The sequence below is a fragment of the Pelophylax lessonae genome (assembly GCF_965119305.1).
Source record: "Pelophylax lessonae genome assembly, chromosome: 12".
NCBI lineage: Eukaryota > Metazoa > Chordata > Amphibia > Anura > Ranidae > Pelophylax > Pelophylax lessonae.
Genome location: NC_138779.1, coordinates 203,181,928 through 203,200,825, shown reverse-complemented (window position 1 = coordinate 203,200,825; position 18,898 = coordinate 203,181,928). Strand labels below are relative to the sequence as shown.

At 40.7% G+C, this 18,898-nt stretch overlaps 1 protein-coding gene across 1 annotated transcript in view; it reads right to left on the bottom strand.

Moving 5' to 3' along the window:
• The window catches only part of LOC309568989 (sialic acid-binding Ig-like lectin 12), a gene marked incomplete at both ends in the record, with an annotated part of 46,571 nt that extends 31,394 nt beyond the window's left edge, over positions 1-15,177 (bottom strand). Inside the window, 2 exons of the mRNA XM_082274752.1 lie at positions 146-514; positions 15,135-15,177. Coding sequence (XP_082130878.1) covers positions 146-514; positions 15,135-15,177 — 412 coding nt within the window. The remainder of the gene's footprint in view (positions 1-145; positions 515-15,134) is intronic.
• Positions 15,178-18,898: the final 3,721 nt, after the last annotated feature.

Below are 18,898 nucleotides of genomic sequence, written 5' to 3'. Positions count from 1 at the left end.
AGGCTTAAATCTTTCCTTAGCCTTCTTCTCGACTGTGTAAGTACATGCCTCATTAAGGCAGATATAGCAAATCCAAATAGAAAATTAAAAAATTCAGGTTCATTGTTTTTGATAATAATGTTTTGATTGTAATAGCTGAACTCACCAGTAACAATTAATTGGATCATGTAATCTTCATAGATGTAGCTGTTTTTTCCAACATCTTGAAGTCTAAATAAATAAGATTTATCACCATCACTAGGCTGAACATCATTTATAGACATAGAGCAGTCCAACTTTGACGCGTCTCCTGTGAAGAAGATCCGTCCTGGATTTTTTGGAGGATGCACAGAAGGTTTTTGAGAAGAAACAACTTCTCTCTTTGTATCGCCCTTGTACCAGATTCCTTTGGCTTCCGCTGATAGAAATCCAGGCTTCACCGTAAATCTGCATGGAATGTACACGCATAGTCCTCTCTGCACACTGACTCTGCGTTCTACAAGTAGGGTGTAATCATCAGCTCCACAGGGAGTATCTGAAAAAAATATGATACAATTCTGTTAAATTCTGCTAAACTGTAGCTTTTGCGTCATTTAAAGCATAACTCCACTTTTTTTAAGAAAAAAAAAACATTCCCCTCTGGGTGATCTCTGTACATTACAATGATTTTAACAAACGTTGTTGCAGATTCCTACCTATTGGTATTCTGAAGAAATCATTGTTTGTTCCTTTGTGCTGAGTGGATCTAATGGGAGTGGTTTCATAATTATCTATCAGCTGTGGCAGCTGCAGGGCTCTAATGAGGAAATCTGCTGGGCCTTTAGACGTGTTCCTGTTGGGAGTATCTCACCAAAAATGAGATTTTTGTTGCAGGAGATGACAGAAATCTGACTTGTATCTTAGTGCAGACTTCTGGGAAAATTGGTGAGCCAATCACACAAGCAGGAAATGATGTGTCTGGGGGTGTGGTCAGTATACATTCTGTGTACAGAACAGCTCCCAGGCCATATTGCATTTTCAGAAAATTACAGCAGCTGCAGATTGAAAAGAAAAGGTCATTTTTAACCACCTGCCGACCGCACACCGTAATATTACTGCGGCAGGGCGGCTCGGCTGCATCCAGTCACGTAGGACTACGTGACTGGAGTGCATGTGGTTTTGAAGGGTCGCTCGCGCCGCCGGAGCTGTGCTCCTGCTGTGTTTAGACACAGCAGGAGGCGGGCCGCGGGAGGAGCGGTGGCAATTGCCGCTGCCCTCCTGCGATCGTCCGTGAAACCGAGAGAAGACCCGCCTGCTTATGTAAACAAAGCAGGTGGATCTTCTGTGAGACAGGCAGGGAGAGATTAGCAGTTTCAGCTAAGCTACAACCCCAATCTCTTTGTGTCTGTCACTGATTCCCCCCCCCCACATACAGTCAGTAAGCATATTAGGCTCACATTTAACCCCTTTGATCACCCCCATTATTAACCCCCAGTATTAATCGCTTCCCTGCCAGTGTCATTTATACAGTAACAGTGCATATTATTTAGCAATGATTACTGTAGTAAGGTCACCGGTCCCCAAAAAGTGTAAAAAATGTCAGTTAGGGGTCCGATCTGTCCACCGCAATGTCGCAGTCCCGCTAAAAATCACAATTACTAATAAAAAAAAAAATAAAATAAAATAAATAAATAAAAAGTCTAAAAATCTAAAATACGCTTTCTGGGATTTTTTTTTATACCAAAAATATGTAGCAGAATACAAATTCATTTTTCAAATTTTTTTGTTAGGAATGTTTTATAGCAGAAAGTAAAAAATATGTCATTTTTTTCAAAATGTACGCTCTTTTTTTGTTTATAGCGCAAAATCTAAAAATTGATCAAATACCACCAAAAGAAAGCTCTGTTTATGGGAAAAAAAGGACATCAATTGTATTTGGGTACAGCGTCGAACGATCGCTCAATTTCCTGTTAAAATAACGCAGTGCTGAATCGCAAATTACAATTACAATATGATTTGTGTCACAATTGTATACAATATATTATTTTTTCTTTGCTGATTTTTTTTCCACACAAAAGTGGAGTTACCCTTTAACTTTTTAAACATTGCACTCGGTAGATAGGTTGCAAAATGAATCATCTTATTACACATAGAATTATGATTAAAGCTGACCTTGAACTAAAAAGCAAGGTCCACTTATTACATCAGGACCTACAACCCCATAATAAATTGGGGCAATAAAGTTATTGCAGGGAACATATACTTACTCTACCTCTGGGTCATATACTGCAGGGAATTACTTCCTTATCTTTCCAGCAAGATCCACTGGAATGCTGAGCAGAAGCATTATGTTATAACCAGGTGGCTGGTGCATGATAATTTTTTTTGGGGGGGGTGGCAAAACCCACACCCCCAGCGGGATGGTCAGCGGGCAAATCCACCACCACCCTACGATGGCCGGCTGGTCAGCTGGCAGGCAAATCCACCTTCCCCCGTCAGCCGGCAGGCAAATCCATCTCCCCCTCCCGTGGGACGGACGGCCAGACAGCCAGCATTCTTACCTCCTCCTTCCCAGATGGCTGAATGGCTGTGATTCTCCTCCAGCCGTGCGTTTCATCACTCTTCCTGGGCAATGGCCAGTAAAATCGCTTCTTTTTTCAGCCAATCGGGAAAGGGGTCTCAGGACCCGCTTTCTGATTGGCTGGGAGGAGAATCAGTATGATAATAGCGAATATTCATTTGTTTTTATCATACAACTGGGTGGGCTCAGGGCGCAGTGCTCTTCACCCCAAGCCCACCCTTTTTTGAAGCCTATTAGAGCCTCTGGCTCTAATCACATGATTAAAAAAAAAAACATTGGAATCCATGCGTCCGGCCTCCTGCATGTAGATTAGAGGGACGGATGCATGGATGGGGGGAAGACGCCCCTGCGCCCCCTATGGATGGGTCGCCACTGGTTACAACAATTGGGATACTGGACATTCTTTGGGATCTTGCTGTAAGAATCATGTTGTCACCCTCTCCAAGGTGGCCCGAGCAGAACCTCAGGGTGAGGAGAGTATAGTTGCTAACTTTTCCCCCTTAGGTTTATTTCTGTTACTTTATTGCCACAATTTATTATGGGGAGGAGGTCCTTATGTATTAAGCAAACCTTGCTCAAATGAAGCTGAAAAATAACAGACTTTCTGGCAAGATCAATAGATAATAAAACTATGTTGCAGTAGGAACTCTGAAAAACAAGGACTGCTGTGTTAATGCTACTAATAGACAACCTCCTATATGCCATTGTTTATTTTTCCCTGAGCACAACTCTAAGCAATCGACTGTATGAATAAAATTTTTGTTGTGCAGACGTGACAAATATCCATACAATCAGGCAAAAATTGCCAAACTTTATTTATTATGTACAGCACATTTGTCAAACACAAGGCCGAATACAGTCCACCAGGCCATTTTTTGTGGCTCTCACACCTCTCCTGCAACTATGACCTCCCCTAGTCCCCACCCTCACATTGTTTTAGCATCCTGCACTTCTCCATGCACCCGCAAAGAGACTTGATTCTGCCCCCCTCCCCTCAGCAGTCAACAGCAAGGAGGAGGACAGAACACATCCTACAGATCCTGTGCCTCTCTGTACAGCCACAGCACCCCCTAGTTTTTGTCTACTCTGGTTTCAACATTCAACAAAGTCCAGTCCCTCCTCTGGTCCTCCTGCAGATGCTGCACTTTCTGATTCCCAGCTCTGCTCCACAGCAGCACAAGGTAAGGGGGGGCGCACTGTGTAATGGAAGGTGGGAGACATTTGACTTCTGATGGTGGGGCTCTTGACATCTGATGTAAGGGGGGGATAGGATGCTGTGGACAATTAGTCTTACAGATACATCCGGCCCTATGAGGCCAACCATAATGCTGATATGGCCCGTATTAAAATTGAGTTTGACACCCCTGATGTACAGAATACTTCCTATAAGGTCAGCGCCATCTAGTGGCCATAATGATTTTTTTTTTTTTTTTTCCTGATTGAGGTATTTCTGGAAAAAAAAAAAATGATTGCCACCAAGTGGCATGGCAATATAGGAACTGCACGTAAAAGAGAATGGACAGAAATGTTTGCCTCTTGAATATTTACCACAGACAGATAATAAATATTTTATACACAGACTCCTAGGTAAGCAGCATTATGAGAAACACCAACAATCAATTCTTAACTGTAGATCCTTTTTTTAAGCAAGTTGTTGTGCAGTAAAAAACAGCAAATTGTGTTTAAGGATCTTAGTTACAGGGCTTTCAGCCTTTTCGGTCAGCACCAGTCTACCGCTACTATCCTGACCTATGTGCCTTTTCTTATACAAGTTGGTCATCGGTTATGATACTACATTTGTCATTTATATTCGCCTATATATTCCAGAAGTTTAACCCTGTTATACTTGCAAATTAAGGCATTTATTGAAACAAACAACAAAATGAGCGGGTAGGGAATTGTGCTCCTACTCCCCGCACATTATGTGCCCAATTGGGGTGCGGGGGCGCGGGGGGTCAGCGCAGTTCCGCCCGGCTCTTCATTACTCTTTGCCGCATCTAAAGAGGTATGATCATATACTGTAACGCTGTCTTTTTGCAAGTTATATTTTCTGCAATTGTACACCTATGAAACGTTTTGATACATTGTATGTTACACTGACATTTGTTATATGTTCCTTGTTCTTCTTTAAAAGCAATAAAAATAATGGAAACAAAAAAACAGCAAACAGCTATAACATGTTTAATGCTGTGATCCTCAATCGGTTGCCGACCGCCTACCGCATATATACTGTGGCAGTGTGGCTCTACCAGGCAAACCGAGATAGGGCTACGTTGGTCACGTGCCTGCAGCTAGGGGGCGAGTGCGGCCGATGCGCTCCCGCACCCGCTCGTCAGCGGGGAAGCCGATGCAGTGGGCAGGTGGCTCCGATTACCACCTGACACCCGCAATCGTTCCCCGCTGAGAGAGAAGGACGGTCAGCTGTTGTAAACACAGCCGACCATTCTTCTCCCTGGAATGATCACAGAGCGCCTGTGATCCTTCTATATAGGATCCCAGGTCTCTATGGTCATTCCACAAACACCCCCCCCCACCACCACAGTTAGAAGCACGCCCCTAGGCTCACATTTAACCCCTTGATCAGCCACAGTATTAACCCCTTCCCTGCCAGAGTCATTCTTACAGTAACAGTGCATATTTATAGCACTGATTACTGTAGTAATGTTACTGGTCCCCCCTAAAGTGTCAAAAATGTCAGTTAGGGGTAGGGATGATCGAACTTTTGAAAAGTTCGATTCGGCCAGAACATCCGAACTTCCCGAAAGTTCGGCCCAGATTTCAGAACCCCATTGAAATCAATGGGACCTGAACTTCGGTAATCAAAAAACACCATTTTGAAGCCCTAAAACCCAATAAATGCCCCTAAAAAGTGCCTAGGGTTCTGGGTCATGCCCCAGGGACTATTAATCACACAAAAAAAGTTCTTAAAAATTGTCATTCATTATAGAGAGCCAATTATTGAAAAAATTAAAAAAAAAAAAAAAAAAAATTCTTTGGATTTAGTGTCTGAGTGGTCTAAAACGTGTACCTGTGAAGTTTCAGCTCTATAGCATGTCCAGAACCAGAAAAAAAAAAAGATTGTTTGTATTAGGTCACTTATAGAACAGGGATATGGCTCCGCTATTTTCACACCTTGCCGGTTTAGTAGCAAGCGTTTTTTTGGGCATTTTTTGGGGTCTTTTGAGGCAGGCAAAACATCTGAACTTGTGTATAGGGGTATATATACACACAAACTTATATGTATATATACACCTAGACATATATAGGTGTGATAGTAGCAGAAATATATGCTTGCGCTAATTAAATAATTAACACTAATATGGCTCCGCTCCTATCACACCTATTTATGTGTAGGTGTGTATATATACCCCTATACACAAGTTCAGATGTTTTGCCTGTCTCCAAAGACCCCAAAAAAAATGCCTGCTCAACACACCTGGGCGTTTTTTTTTTTTTTTGGCGCTAGCGATTTTTTGGGCATTTTTTTGGGCGTCTTTGGAAGCAGGCAAAACATCTGAACTTGTGTATAGGGGTATATATACACACATACTTATATGTTTATATACACCTAGACATATATAGGTGTGATAGTAGCAGAAATATATGCTTGCGCTAATTAAATAATTAACACTAATATGGCTCCGCTCCTATCACACCTATATATGTGTAAGTGTAAAAATACATATAAGTATGTGTGTATATAATATACCCCTATACACAAGTTCAGATGTTTTGTCTGTCTCCAAAGACCCCAAAAAAATGCCTGCAACAACACACCTGGGCGTTTTTTTTTTTTTGGCGCTAGTGTTTTTTTGGGCATTTTTTTGGGGTCTTTGGAGGCAGGCAAAACATCTGAACTTGTGTATAGGGGTATATATACACACATACTTATATGTATTTTTACACTTACACTTACACATATATAGGTGTTATAGGAGCGGAGCCATATTAGTGTTAATTATTTAATTAGCTCAAGCATATATTTCTGCTACTATCACACCTATATATGTCTAGGTGTATATATACATATAAGTATGTGTGTATATATACCCCTATACACAAGTTCAGATGTTTTGCCTGCTTCCAAAGATGCCCAAAAAAACGCTAGCGCCAAAAAAAAAAATGCCCAGGTGTGTTGTTGCAGGCATTTTTTTGGGGTCTTTGGAGACAGGCAAAACATCTGAACTTGTGTATAGGGGAATATATACACACATACGTATATGAATTTTTACACTTACACATATATAGGTGTGATAGGAGCGGAGCCATATTAGTGTTAATTATTTCATTAGCGCAAGCATATATTTCTGCTCCTATCACACCTATATATGTTTAGGTGTATATATACATATAATTATGTGTGTATATATACCCCTATACACAAGTTCAGATGTTTTGCCTGCCTCCAAAGACCCCAAAAAAATGCCTGCAACAACACACCTGGGCGTTTTTTTTTTTTGGGCGCTAGCGTTTTTTTGGGCATTTTTTTGGGGTCTTTGGAGACAGGCAAAACATCTGAACTTGTGTATAGGGGGTATATATACACACATGTTATATGTATTTATACAATTACACATATATAGGTGTGATAGGAGAGAAGCCATATTAGTGTTAATTATTTAATTAGCGCAAGCATATATTTCTGCTACTATCACACCTATATATGTCTAGGTGTATATATACATATAAGTGTGTGTATATATATATAAAAATGGGTAAAGAGGCGCTGGTGATCTTTTAGCTGGATATAAATCTTAGTTGGTTACGTATAAAAATCATATATAAAAAAATATATAGACAATATAGTATATGAGATACGTGCATAAAAAATATACTTATTAAGGTGCTTATTAATATTAATAATTTATGTCCCAAATTTTTAATAGTGTATAAGTTATATAAATACGGTATTGGTATTTTAGGTGTAACAAACAAAAAACATTTTTTTGTGCTTATAGTGCATAAACTTAATTAAAGTGCAAATGCTGACCTTAATTTACCAATAAATTATTACTTATTATAAAAGTGCTTAATATCTCCACCAATAAGTTATATTCACATATAATAAATAGAAAAAATTAATAGTGCTCAAAAATTTGTGAAAAAAGTCTCTATGTTTCTGGATTTTTCATGCAACCAAATTGTGCGTTTTTTGTGATCTTTAATTCTTTCTTTAAAAAGTGCTCCAAGTGCTGGGGTGTGTCACACGTGGCCTCTTACCAGCTTTCCACAGGTCACAAGGACCTCCAGCGCATGTGATCCCTTTAAATTGGGTGGATCAAACCTCTCCTCGGTACTTTGTATATCCTGCTCCAGCTTTCCACAGGTCACAAGGACCTCCAGCGCATGTGATCCCTTTAAATTGGGTGGATCAAACCTCTCCTCGGTACTTTGTATATCCTGCTCCTACGTTACTCGAGGTGGACAATATAGTCCATACCATGGGTTGCTGCTGGGAAGAAGCTGGAGGCTGAGCTGGGAAGCAGAAAGTGCAGGGTCTAACGGTTACTACACCCCAAAAACCTGGGGTTACTTGTACCTAGGATGTTCTTCAGAGAAGAAATAGAAGTGTAAGCCGTCACACTCTACATGTTTTGCGGTTGCTTGCTTCTTCAGGAGAGATGTTTGAGGGAGCAAAATACTAAACGTCCTCCTCCTGTCTGGACTGCTGAACTGTCTGGACACTTCAAAATGCAGCTGCCTTCTCTACTCTGACGCTGTAGCTGGTAAGCTGAGCCGATCCTTGTCTGAGTCTCCTCCTCTTGTCTCAGACAAGGATCGGCTCAGCTTACCAGCTACAGCGTCAGAGTAGAGAAGGCAGCTGCATTTTGAAGTGTCCAGACAGTTCAGCAGTCCAGACAGGAGGAGGACGTTTAGTATTTTGCTCCCTCAAACATCTCTCCTGAAGAAGCAAGCAACCGCAAAACATGTAGAGTGTGACGGCTTACACTTCTATTTCTTCTCTGAAGAACATCCTAGGTACAAGTAACCCCAGGTTTTTGGGGTGTAGTAACCGTTAGACCCTGCACTTTCTGCTTCCCAGCTCAGCCTCCAGCTTCTTCCCAGCAGCAACCCATGGTATGGACTATATTGTCCACCTCGAGTAACGTAGGAGCAGGATATACAAAGTACCGAGGAGAGGTTTGATCCACCCAATTTAAAGGGATCACATGCGCTGGAGGTCCTTGTGACCTGTGGAAAGCTGGAGCAGGATATACAAAGTACCGAGGAGAGGTTTGATCCACCCAATTTAAAGGGATCACATGCGCTGGAGGTCCTTGTGACCTGTGGAAAGCTGGTAAGAGGCCACGTGTGACACACCCCAGCACTTGGAGCACTTTTTAAAGAAAGAATTAAAGATCACAAAAAACGCACAATTTGGTTGCATGAAAAATCCAGAAACATAGAGACTTTTTTCACAAATTTTTGAGCACTATTAATTTTTTCTATTTATTATATGTGAATATAACTTATTGGTGGAGATATTAAGCACTTTTATAATAAGTAATAATTTATTGGTAAATTAAGGTCAGCATTTGCACTTTAATTAAGTTTATGCACTATAAGCACAAAAAAATTTTTTTTGTTTGTTACACCTAAAATACCAATACCGTATTTATATAACTTATACACTATTAAAAATTTGGGACATAAATTATTAATATTAATAAGCACCTTAATAAGTATATTTTTTATGCACGTATCTCATATACTATATTGTCTATATATTTTTTTATATATGATTTTTATACGTAACCAACTAAGATTTATATCCAGCTAAAAGATCACCAGCGCCTCTTTACCCATTTTTATATCTATTTATTGTTTCAAACAATTAAAGGGGCAGCAGGTTTTAATATCTTTAGAAAGAGCTAGGCGCCTTCCTTAACGTTTTTACTGGTGTGTATATATATATATACACCCCTATACACAAGTTCAGATGTTTTGCCTGCTTCCAAAGACGCCCAAAAAAATGCCCAAAAAAACGCTAGCGCCAAAAAAAAAAAAAACGCCCAGGTGTGTTGTTGCAGGCATTTTTTTGGGGTCTTTGGAGACAGGCAAAACATCTGAACTTGTGTATAGGGGAATATATACACACATACTTATATGTATTTTTACACTTATACATATATAGGTGTGATAGGAGCGGAGTGATATTAGTGCTAATTATTTAATTAGCGCAAGTATATATTTCTGCTCCTATCACACCTATATATGTCTAGGTGTATATATACATATAATTATGTGTATATATATATACCCCTATACACAAGTTCAGATGTCATGCCTGACTCCAAACATGTCCTAAAAAAAGCCCTATAAACGCCTGCAGCCAAAAAGCAGGCTGACAGTCGAGAAGCCATATCAGTGTTCTATAAGTATAAGTTTGTGTTGCATTCCACTGGAGGACTCTTTTTACACTCTACATTTTGTTTTTAAAATATGTGTAAGATGTTTGCGCAATGATTATCTCTTCATCTCTTTTGGAATATACCTTGCGATTGGAGCCGATGGGACTTACATTATCAGATCCATTGACCAGACAACAGCAGCATATTTGTTTGAACGGCTGTTTAACCACTTGCCGACCGCCGAACGACTATTTTCTGCGGCAGTCTGGCTCTCCTGGGCAAACCGACATAGCACTACGTCGTTCGCCCAGGAGCCTCTAGGGGGCAAGCGCGCGCTGCAGGAGGTGCGCTCCCACCCCCGCTCGTTCCCTGACATCCCCGTGCGAGTGACCGGCGGCTCCGATGTCCGCCGGCCACCCGCGATCTTCTGCTGGAGAGGGAGAAAGGCAGGCGGCTAATGTAAACAAAGTCGCCTGTCATTCTCCCTGATCTAACTGCAGAGACTACACGATCCTGCTATGTAGGATCGTATGTCTCTGTGGTTACATCACAAGCCACGCCCCCCATAGTTAAGAGCACGCCCCTAGGGATACATTTAACCCACTGATCACTAATAAAGTTAACCCCTTCCCTGCCAGTGTAATTTTTACAGTAACAGTGCATATGTATAGCAATGATTACTGTAGTAATGTCACTGGTACCCCCAAAAGTGTCAAAAATGTCAGTCAAAAGGTCCGATCTGTCCCGCAAAAAAAATCGCAGATCGCCGCCATTACTAGTTAAAAAAAAACAATAAAAATGACATAAATCTTTCCCGTAGTTAGTAAACGCAATAACTTTTGGAAAACCAATCAAAATACGCTTATTGCGATTTTTTTTACCAAAAATATGTAGCAGAAAACAAATTGGCCTAAAAAGTAAAAAAAAATAGATTTTTACCTTTTTTTTTCCGGGAATTTCATATAAAAAAATGTGAAAAATATTGTTATTTTTTTCAAAATTGTCGCTCTTTTTTTGTTTATAGCGCAAAAAGTAAAAATCGCACAGGTGATCAAATACCACCAAAAGAAAGCTCTGTTTGTGGGAGAAAAAGAACGTCAATTTAATTTGGGTACAGCGTCGCACGGCCACGCAATTGTCCATTAAAGTCACGCAGTGCCGAATCGCAAAATAGGGCCTGGTCTTTGAGCAGCCAAATCCTCCGGGGCTTAAGTGGTTAACCTTATGCATTTGGTAAGAAGCTGTATGTTTGACTCCCCCTGGTGGTGGACCTACTGAACTCTTTCCACAGTGTTTTTTGCATCTCACTGGAGGACTTTTTTATTTTTTATTTTATGAGCGCTGCTGCTTTGTTTATATTTATAATTGTTCCTTACCAATGTAATGTCGTGCTAGCGACTCATAGTTATTTGTTTACAGTATTTTTTTTATTTTTATTGATTCTAGCGCAATATTTTGAGTTTTTATTGTAAAAACCTAACTAACACTGAGACCCCGTTCACACTGGGGCGACGCTACTTGCCGGGGCGACCTCACAAGCCGGCACGGACTTCATAACATTGAAGTCAATGCAGGTCGCTCCGGGTCGCCCCAAAGAAGCTCCGGACCCTTTTTCTAAGTCGGAGCGACTTGTGTCGCTCCTATTAGAACGGGTCCGCAGCTTCCCTATGGGAGGCGACCTACGGCGACCTGTCAGGCGACAAGGTCGCCTGACAGGTCGCCCCAGTGTGAACGGGCTCTAAACCTGCTCTGTACCACATTATAAACCTAATCTACCTAACCCTGTAAAGCAAAAATCAGTGTACTTATCTATTCTGGACCAGATCCAGTCCGGTCTCCAGCGGCGGAAGCTCTGTGCAGGAGACGACAGACAACGGCTGTGAAATGCCTGGGAAGTGACATAACCCATAGACTTACTATAGGGCTTCCGTTGTCGGCAGCCTCTCCTGCACCCACCTACACTCTGAAGTCAACGCTGACAGCTGATGCTGGGACCGGACTGGAACAGCTGCGAAATAGGTAAGTGCAGTCATTTTTGCTTTACAGGGTTAGATAGATTAGGTTTAGAATGTGGCACAGAGCAGGTTTATCCTTAGGTTTTGCCTGGACTGCTACCTAAAAAAGGTCGATTTTTTTTTTTTTTTTTACTTTTTGTAAAAATAATTTTACAGTTTGCGAGAATATTCGGCCGAAGAAAAATTAGATAATGTCTCTTTAGTGGACTTTTATAAGTTTTATCTTCCCAAAGAAAAATCTCCCACTCTTCACAATCATGCCTTATTCATGTCATCAGTTTTCGGCAGCGCCTATATTTGTGAGTGACTGTTTTCAAGGTTGAACCACATGAAGGGTAAAATTAGAACCAAAATATCTCAGGAGCACCTTTAGAATTCATTGAGAATTGCTACTACATCTATCGAACCAGATATTGATGTGTTAGTTTTAGGGATCGACCGATTATCGGCAAAGCCGATATATCGAGGGCCGATATGCACTTTCCCCGATATATCGGAATCGGCCCCTGAGGTTACCGATATTGCCGATATTTCAGGAAAGTGCTTGTACCGGAGTGATGCCTGCAGCTAGAGGCATCACTCCGGTATCGGCGTCCATAGCCGACGGTCGGCTGTCTTGTAATGACAACCGATGCGGCTGAGAAGCCTCTCCGCTGTCATTACAAGGAGCGGGAGGGGACGTTCCCCCCCTCCCACAGCCTTCCACAGCTCGCCTGGGTCTCCCATCCCACTGGGAGACCCGGGCAACCAGCCTGCACAGCCGCCGAAGAGAAGACCCGATCAAAGCCGCAATCGGCTCTGATCGGGTCTCCATGTACTCTGCACCAAATTCAAAATAATTAAAACATTCAAAACAGCTGCTTTTAAGTGCAGAGGAGGGGTTTGGGGACTTTTAGACCCCCAGATCCCTCCACAAGAGAACCTCTCAAAAAAAAATAAATAATAATAAATACATTTTAATGTACGAAAATATCGGCCAATATCGGCAATAAAATAACAATATCGGTCGATCACTAGCTAGTTTATCAAGATGCGTTGATGTGTTTAGTTTGTCAAAAAGCACACTAGTTTTATGTTACCCTCTTTTACTTTTATAATAAAAAAGTTGAAAAAAAATTCCTTTTTATTATTCAGATGTATCTATATCAGTGATCATTAACTTGTGATCTGCCTGACTTCCTCTGCTCATCAGCTGTACTTATTGTTAGTGTATTGTATGTGTGTCCAGAGACAATTCTTCTTCTTCCAATGTGGCCCAGGAAGGTCAAAAGGTTGGACGCCCCTGATGTATATGATTAAAAAGAAGCCCAGAATATTAAAAAAAAGCCCCCATACTTATAGCTCATCCTAGTGGTGGTTTATAAAAAATATATATAGTATCTCACAAAAGTGAGACACCCCTCACATTCTTGCAAATATTTTATTCTATCGTTTTATGTGACAACACTGAAGAAATTACACTTTGCTACAATGTAAAGTAGTGAGTGTACAGCTTGTATAACAGTGTAAATTTGCTGTCCCCTCAAAATAACTCAACACACAATGTCTAAACCACTGGCAACAAAAGTGAGTACACCCCTAAGTGAAAATGTCCAAATTGGGCCCAATTAGCCATTTTCCCTCCCTGGTGTCATGTGACTCATTAGTGTTACAAGGTCTCAGGTGTGAATGGTGTGCAGGTGTGTTAAATTTGGTGTTATCGCTCTCACTCTATCATACTGGTCACTGGAAGTTCAACATGGCACCTCATGGCAAAGTACTCTCTGAGGATCTGAAAAAAAAAAAATGTTGCTCTACATAAAGATGGCCTAGGCTATAAGAAGATTGCCAAGACCCTGAAACTGAGCTGCAGCACGGTGGCCAAGACCATACAGCGGTTTAACAGGACAGGTTGCACTCAGAGCAGGCTTTGCCATGGTCGACCATAGAAGTTGAGTGCACGTGCTCAGCGTCATATCCAGAGGTTGTCTTTGGGAAATAGATGTATGAGTGCTGCCAGCATTGCTGCAGAGGTTGAAGGGGTGGGGGGTCAGCATGTCAGTGCTCAGACCATATATCGCACACTGCATTAAATTGGTCTGCATGGCTGTCATCCCAGAAAGAAGCCTCCTCTAAAGATGATGCACCAGAAAGCCTGCAAAAAGTTTGCTGAAGACAAGCAGACTAAGGACATGGATTACTGGAACCATGTCCTGTGGTCTAATGAGACCAAGATAAACTTATTTGGCTCAGACCATATATCGCACACTGCATTAAATTGGTCTGCATGGCTGTCATCCCAGAAAGAAGCCTCCTCTAAAGATGATGCACCAGAAAGCCTGCAAAAAGTTTGCTGAAGACAAGCAGACTAAGGACATGGATTACTGGAACCATGTCCTGTGGTCTAATGAGACCAAGATAAACTTATTTGGTTCAGATGGTGTCAAGCGTGTGTGGCGACAACCAGGTGAGGAATACAAAGACAAGTGTGTCTTGCCTACAGCCAAGCATGGTGGTGGGAGTGTCATGGTCTGGGGCTGCATGAGTGCTGCCAACACTGGGGAGCTACAGTTCATTGAGGGAACCATGAATGCCAACATGTACTGTGACATATTGAAGCAGAGCATGATTCCTTACCTTCAGAGACTGGGCTGCAGGGCAGTATTCCAACATGATAATGATCCCAAACACACCTCCAAGATGACCACTGCCTTGCTAAAGAAGCTGAGGGTAAAGGTGAAGGACTGGCCAAGCATGTCTCCAGACCTAAACCCTATTGAGCATCTGTTGGTCATCCTCAAACAGAAGGTGGAGGAGCGCAAGGTCTCTAACATCCACCAGCTCTGTGATGTCCTCATGGAGGAGTGGAAGAGGACTCCAGTGGCAACCTGTGAAGATCTGGTGAACTCCATGCCCAAGAGGGTTAAGACAATGCTGGAAAATAATGGTGGCCACACAAAATATTGACACAATGGGCTCAATTTTAACATTTTCAATTATGGGGTGTACTCACTATTGTTGCCAACGGTTTAGACATTAATGGCTGTGTGTTGAGTTATTTTGAGGGGACAGCAAATTTACACTGTTATACAAGCTGTACACTCACTACTTTACATTGTAGCAAAGTGTAATTTCTTCAGCGTTGTCACATGAAAGGATAAAATAAAATATTAGCAAAAATGTGAGGGGTGTAGTCACTTTTGTGAGAGACTGTACATTCAATACAATTAAGACTACTTGAAAACTTACCAAGTAAAAATGAGACGAAGAGAACCAACAGGAAGTTGTCCATATCACTAATTTCATCAGGATATTTACTGTAATACAATTTTAGAGAAGTTTATTCAGCCTGCAAAGAGAAAAAGAAGATGAATTTTGATGGTATATATACACACAGACGTAGACCTGTATTTTTATTTTTTCTAACTTGAAATTGTTAGTTCCCCAATTTAAACACTATTTCATAATTCTAATTAAATCCAATTTTAAAAATATGCATTTTTGATCCTCCCATACCTTTAGGTAATGTGTACACAGAGTACAATCTATTCATAGCCCTCCTGCACACAGGGCGTTTTTATAGCTGCTTTTAGGAGTTTTGGGCGTTTTTTTTTTTTTTTTTGCAGCTTAAAATCGCCCCTCCATGTTATTCCTTTTTCAAATAGTTTTATTTTTTAGACGAAATAGAGAAAATTGTACAATTGAACTTAATCAATGAATATACATGAAGTATAAACAATTAAAAAAACACTCAGAACAACAAATGAGCTGATAACCGTGAAACCTTGAAAAGCATGTTGCATCAGGAATGCCAATAACATAGGAAAACCACAAGTTGTAAGAGTGGGTGAGCAAGTAAGATTGTAGGACATGGTAATGGGCACAGATATATCATGGGTAAGGGGCCCAGTAACTCCAGATAAGCAGAGCATATATGGAGCTATAGTGGGTGACAGGGGACAGAAAGGAGGGGGGGGATTGGGTAGGACAGGGTACAATGGGTGCCTGGAGAGAGTCCTGGTTTACCCTAGTGGGCTCCAGCGGTCTTGCAGGGCATTAACGATTGGATCATTGCTTAACCACTTTACGACTGCTCACAGTACTACTACTGTGGCACAGTGGCAGCCCTGGTTCCATTGATGTAGACCTACGTCGCTGGATTCCTAGCTGTCTTGGCAGCGCGCGCACGCCACTGGATGCTCGCTCCCGTTTAGACACAGCGGGAGTCGGGCCAGAGAGGGAGAGGCTGTGATCACCGCCTCTCTTCCCTGATCATTGGGGAACGTGTGACAAGGTCCACCCGCTTGTGTAAACAAAGCAGGCCGATCTTCTTAGTGACAGACAGGGATAGATCACAGGATTCAGCATAGCTGAACCTGCGATCTCTGTCTGTGTCACAGAACACCCCCCCACACACGTCAGTAAGCATGAGGTACACATTTAACCCCTTGATCACCAAAAGTGTTAACCCCTTCCCTGCCAGTGTCATTATTACAGTAACAGTGCATATTTTTAGCACTGATTACTGTAGTAATGTCACTGGTCCCCCCAAAAGTGTAAAAAATGTCAGTTAGGTGTCCAATCTGTCTGCCGCAATGTAACAGTCCCGCAAAAAAAATCGCAGATCGCCGCCATTACTAGCAAAAAAAAAAAAAACAATAAAAATGACAAATCTTTCCCGTAGTTAGTAAACGCAATAACTTTTGCGCAAACCAATCAAAATACGCTTATTGCAATTTTTTTTTACAAAAATATGTAGCAGAAAACAAATTGGCCTAAAATGTTAAAAAATTTAGATTTTACATTTTTTTTTGAGAATGTTATATAGCAGAATGTAAAAAAAAATATATATATATATATATATATATATATATATATATATATATGTGTGTTTTTTTTTTTTTTTTCAGAATTGTTTCTCTTTTTTTGTTTGAAACGCAAAAAATAAAAATCGCACAGGTGATCAAATACCACCAAAAGAAAGCTCTATTTGTGGGAAAAAAAGGACATCAATTTTATTTAAGTACAGCATCACGCGACCACGCGCAGTCACAGTGCCGAATCGCAAAATACAGCCTGGTCATTAAGGGGGAAAATCTTCCGGTCCAGAAGTGGTTAATGAAGATCTAAAGCCAAAACTTTTTAAATCTTTTTTTTTTATATCTCTTTTTATTAATTTTTATAACCAACAAATCATACAAATATGAAAAGAAGAATAATGATCACAGAATCAAAATCTATACTCTATACTCTATGCTAGAAGAAAGAAAAAGAGAAGAGAAAAGAAAAAAGGGGTAGCTGTAGTGGTCAGACCTATGAATCACTTATCTTTAATTTTCCCAAAGTTCGTGTTATTTCTGCATTTAAGTACCAGTCTGTGTATCTGAAAGGTTTCATAAAGTATTGAATGTCCGCGTCCAAGAGTTCTTGCTCTATAAAGGGTTGCCATTTGTCGAAAAACCTTTTTGTAGGAATATAATGTTGTAAGACTGTATCCATGCGTTCCTTATATAATAATGACCGAAGCTCCCTTTTGAGAGCAGATAGATTAGGAGGGCTAGGCTGGATCCATGATTTTAAAATGGTCCTCTTAGCCGCTAAAAAACATAGATGTGTCCATGGAGGGACAGTAGGCAATAGGTTCACCTGAGCAGAAGTATTCGGCAAGTTAATTCCAAATAACATAAGGTGCGGAGATTTCCGTAAGCTGGTATTCATTACCATATTGGGCATAGTGCACCACTCCATCCCAGAATGGGATCACTCTAGGGCAGTGCCAGAATCTATGGGCCAATGTAGGCCTCGTTGACGTACAAAGGGGACATACAGCTTTTGTTCTCTTATCTCTAGTGAAGAGGGCTGGAATATAGGCTTTCTGGATACATTTAAATTGAGTCTCTCTCCATATTTCATTCACCGTAACTGTCCTAATATGCCTATAGCCCAGGAGTATCAGATGTGAAAACTCAAATCCAGGAAAATCTATATGCCACTTTTCAAAGATTCTGTCTGTAGAGGGAGGAAGCAGTTCATCTTGTAGAGTTTTAAATATTGTAGATATTGAATAGGACCTCTGTTGTATCAGAGTGTCCATCATTGTATGTTGAAAACCCTCTAACAGGCTTGGAGCACATGAAGATATATACAAAATTGCTTGATGGTAGGCCAAGAAATGTGATTTAGGAAGATCAGATTCTGCAGCAAGAATCTGAAAAGGTTTAAATTTAAGTCTGGAAGTCCCACTTTCTGTTTGTATCAAGGAGTATGCTTTCACAAGGCCCTTTGATTTCCAATATTTAAAGGCTAGGTGGTCCCTTGCCTGAGGAAACATTGGATTTCCCACCAATGGTAGATACTTTGAAATACCTAGTGGTACATGTAATTTCTTGCGAGTTTCTCTCCAGGCTATAAGGGTATCTCTTAGCAAAACATGTTGTTGTATATTTTTTGGTAAAGATGAAAATTTGCTATGCAGGATACCCGCCAAACTAAAAGGATAAGCTATTTGTTCCTCCAAGGCGTTGTTGGAGTAGAAATTTCCCTCCCCGAGCTAGATATTCCCAAAGTATCCGTGAAGAATATGAATCAATCACCAAATTTGCTGTATACACCACCGGTGATTTAATCTGCTTACCAGAAACAGATATACACAAACCTGTATATATAATGGAATACCTGATCTCTCGGCCCTCAGATGACACTTATAGTAATCATTTGTATGCAGGAATATGCCTCCAATCCAAGCAGGGTATCCAATGGTCTCAGACAAATTGATCAGTATCCGCTATCCACAGACCCCATACATCATCATACCAGGCAAAAGGAAATAAGTAGCTCCATAGTGTAAAACCGCAAATCAATTTAATAGGAATAAAGAAATACACTTACAAATAATTGCAGAGTATATGCGCATATAATTTATATATATAATAAATAAATATATAATATACACTATTCATCATCATTTATTTATTTTTTGCACACAGAATACCTATTATTATTTTTTTTCACTT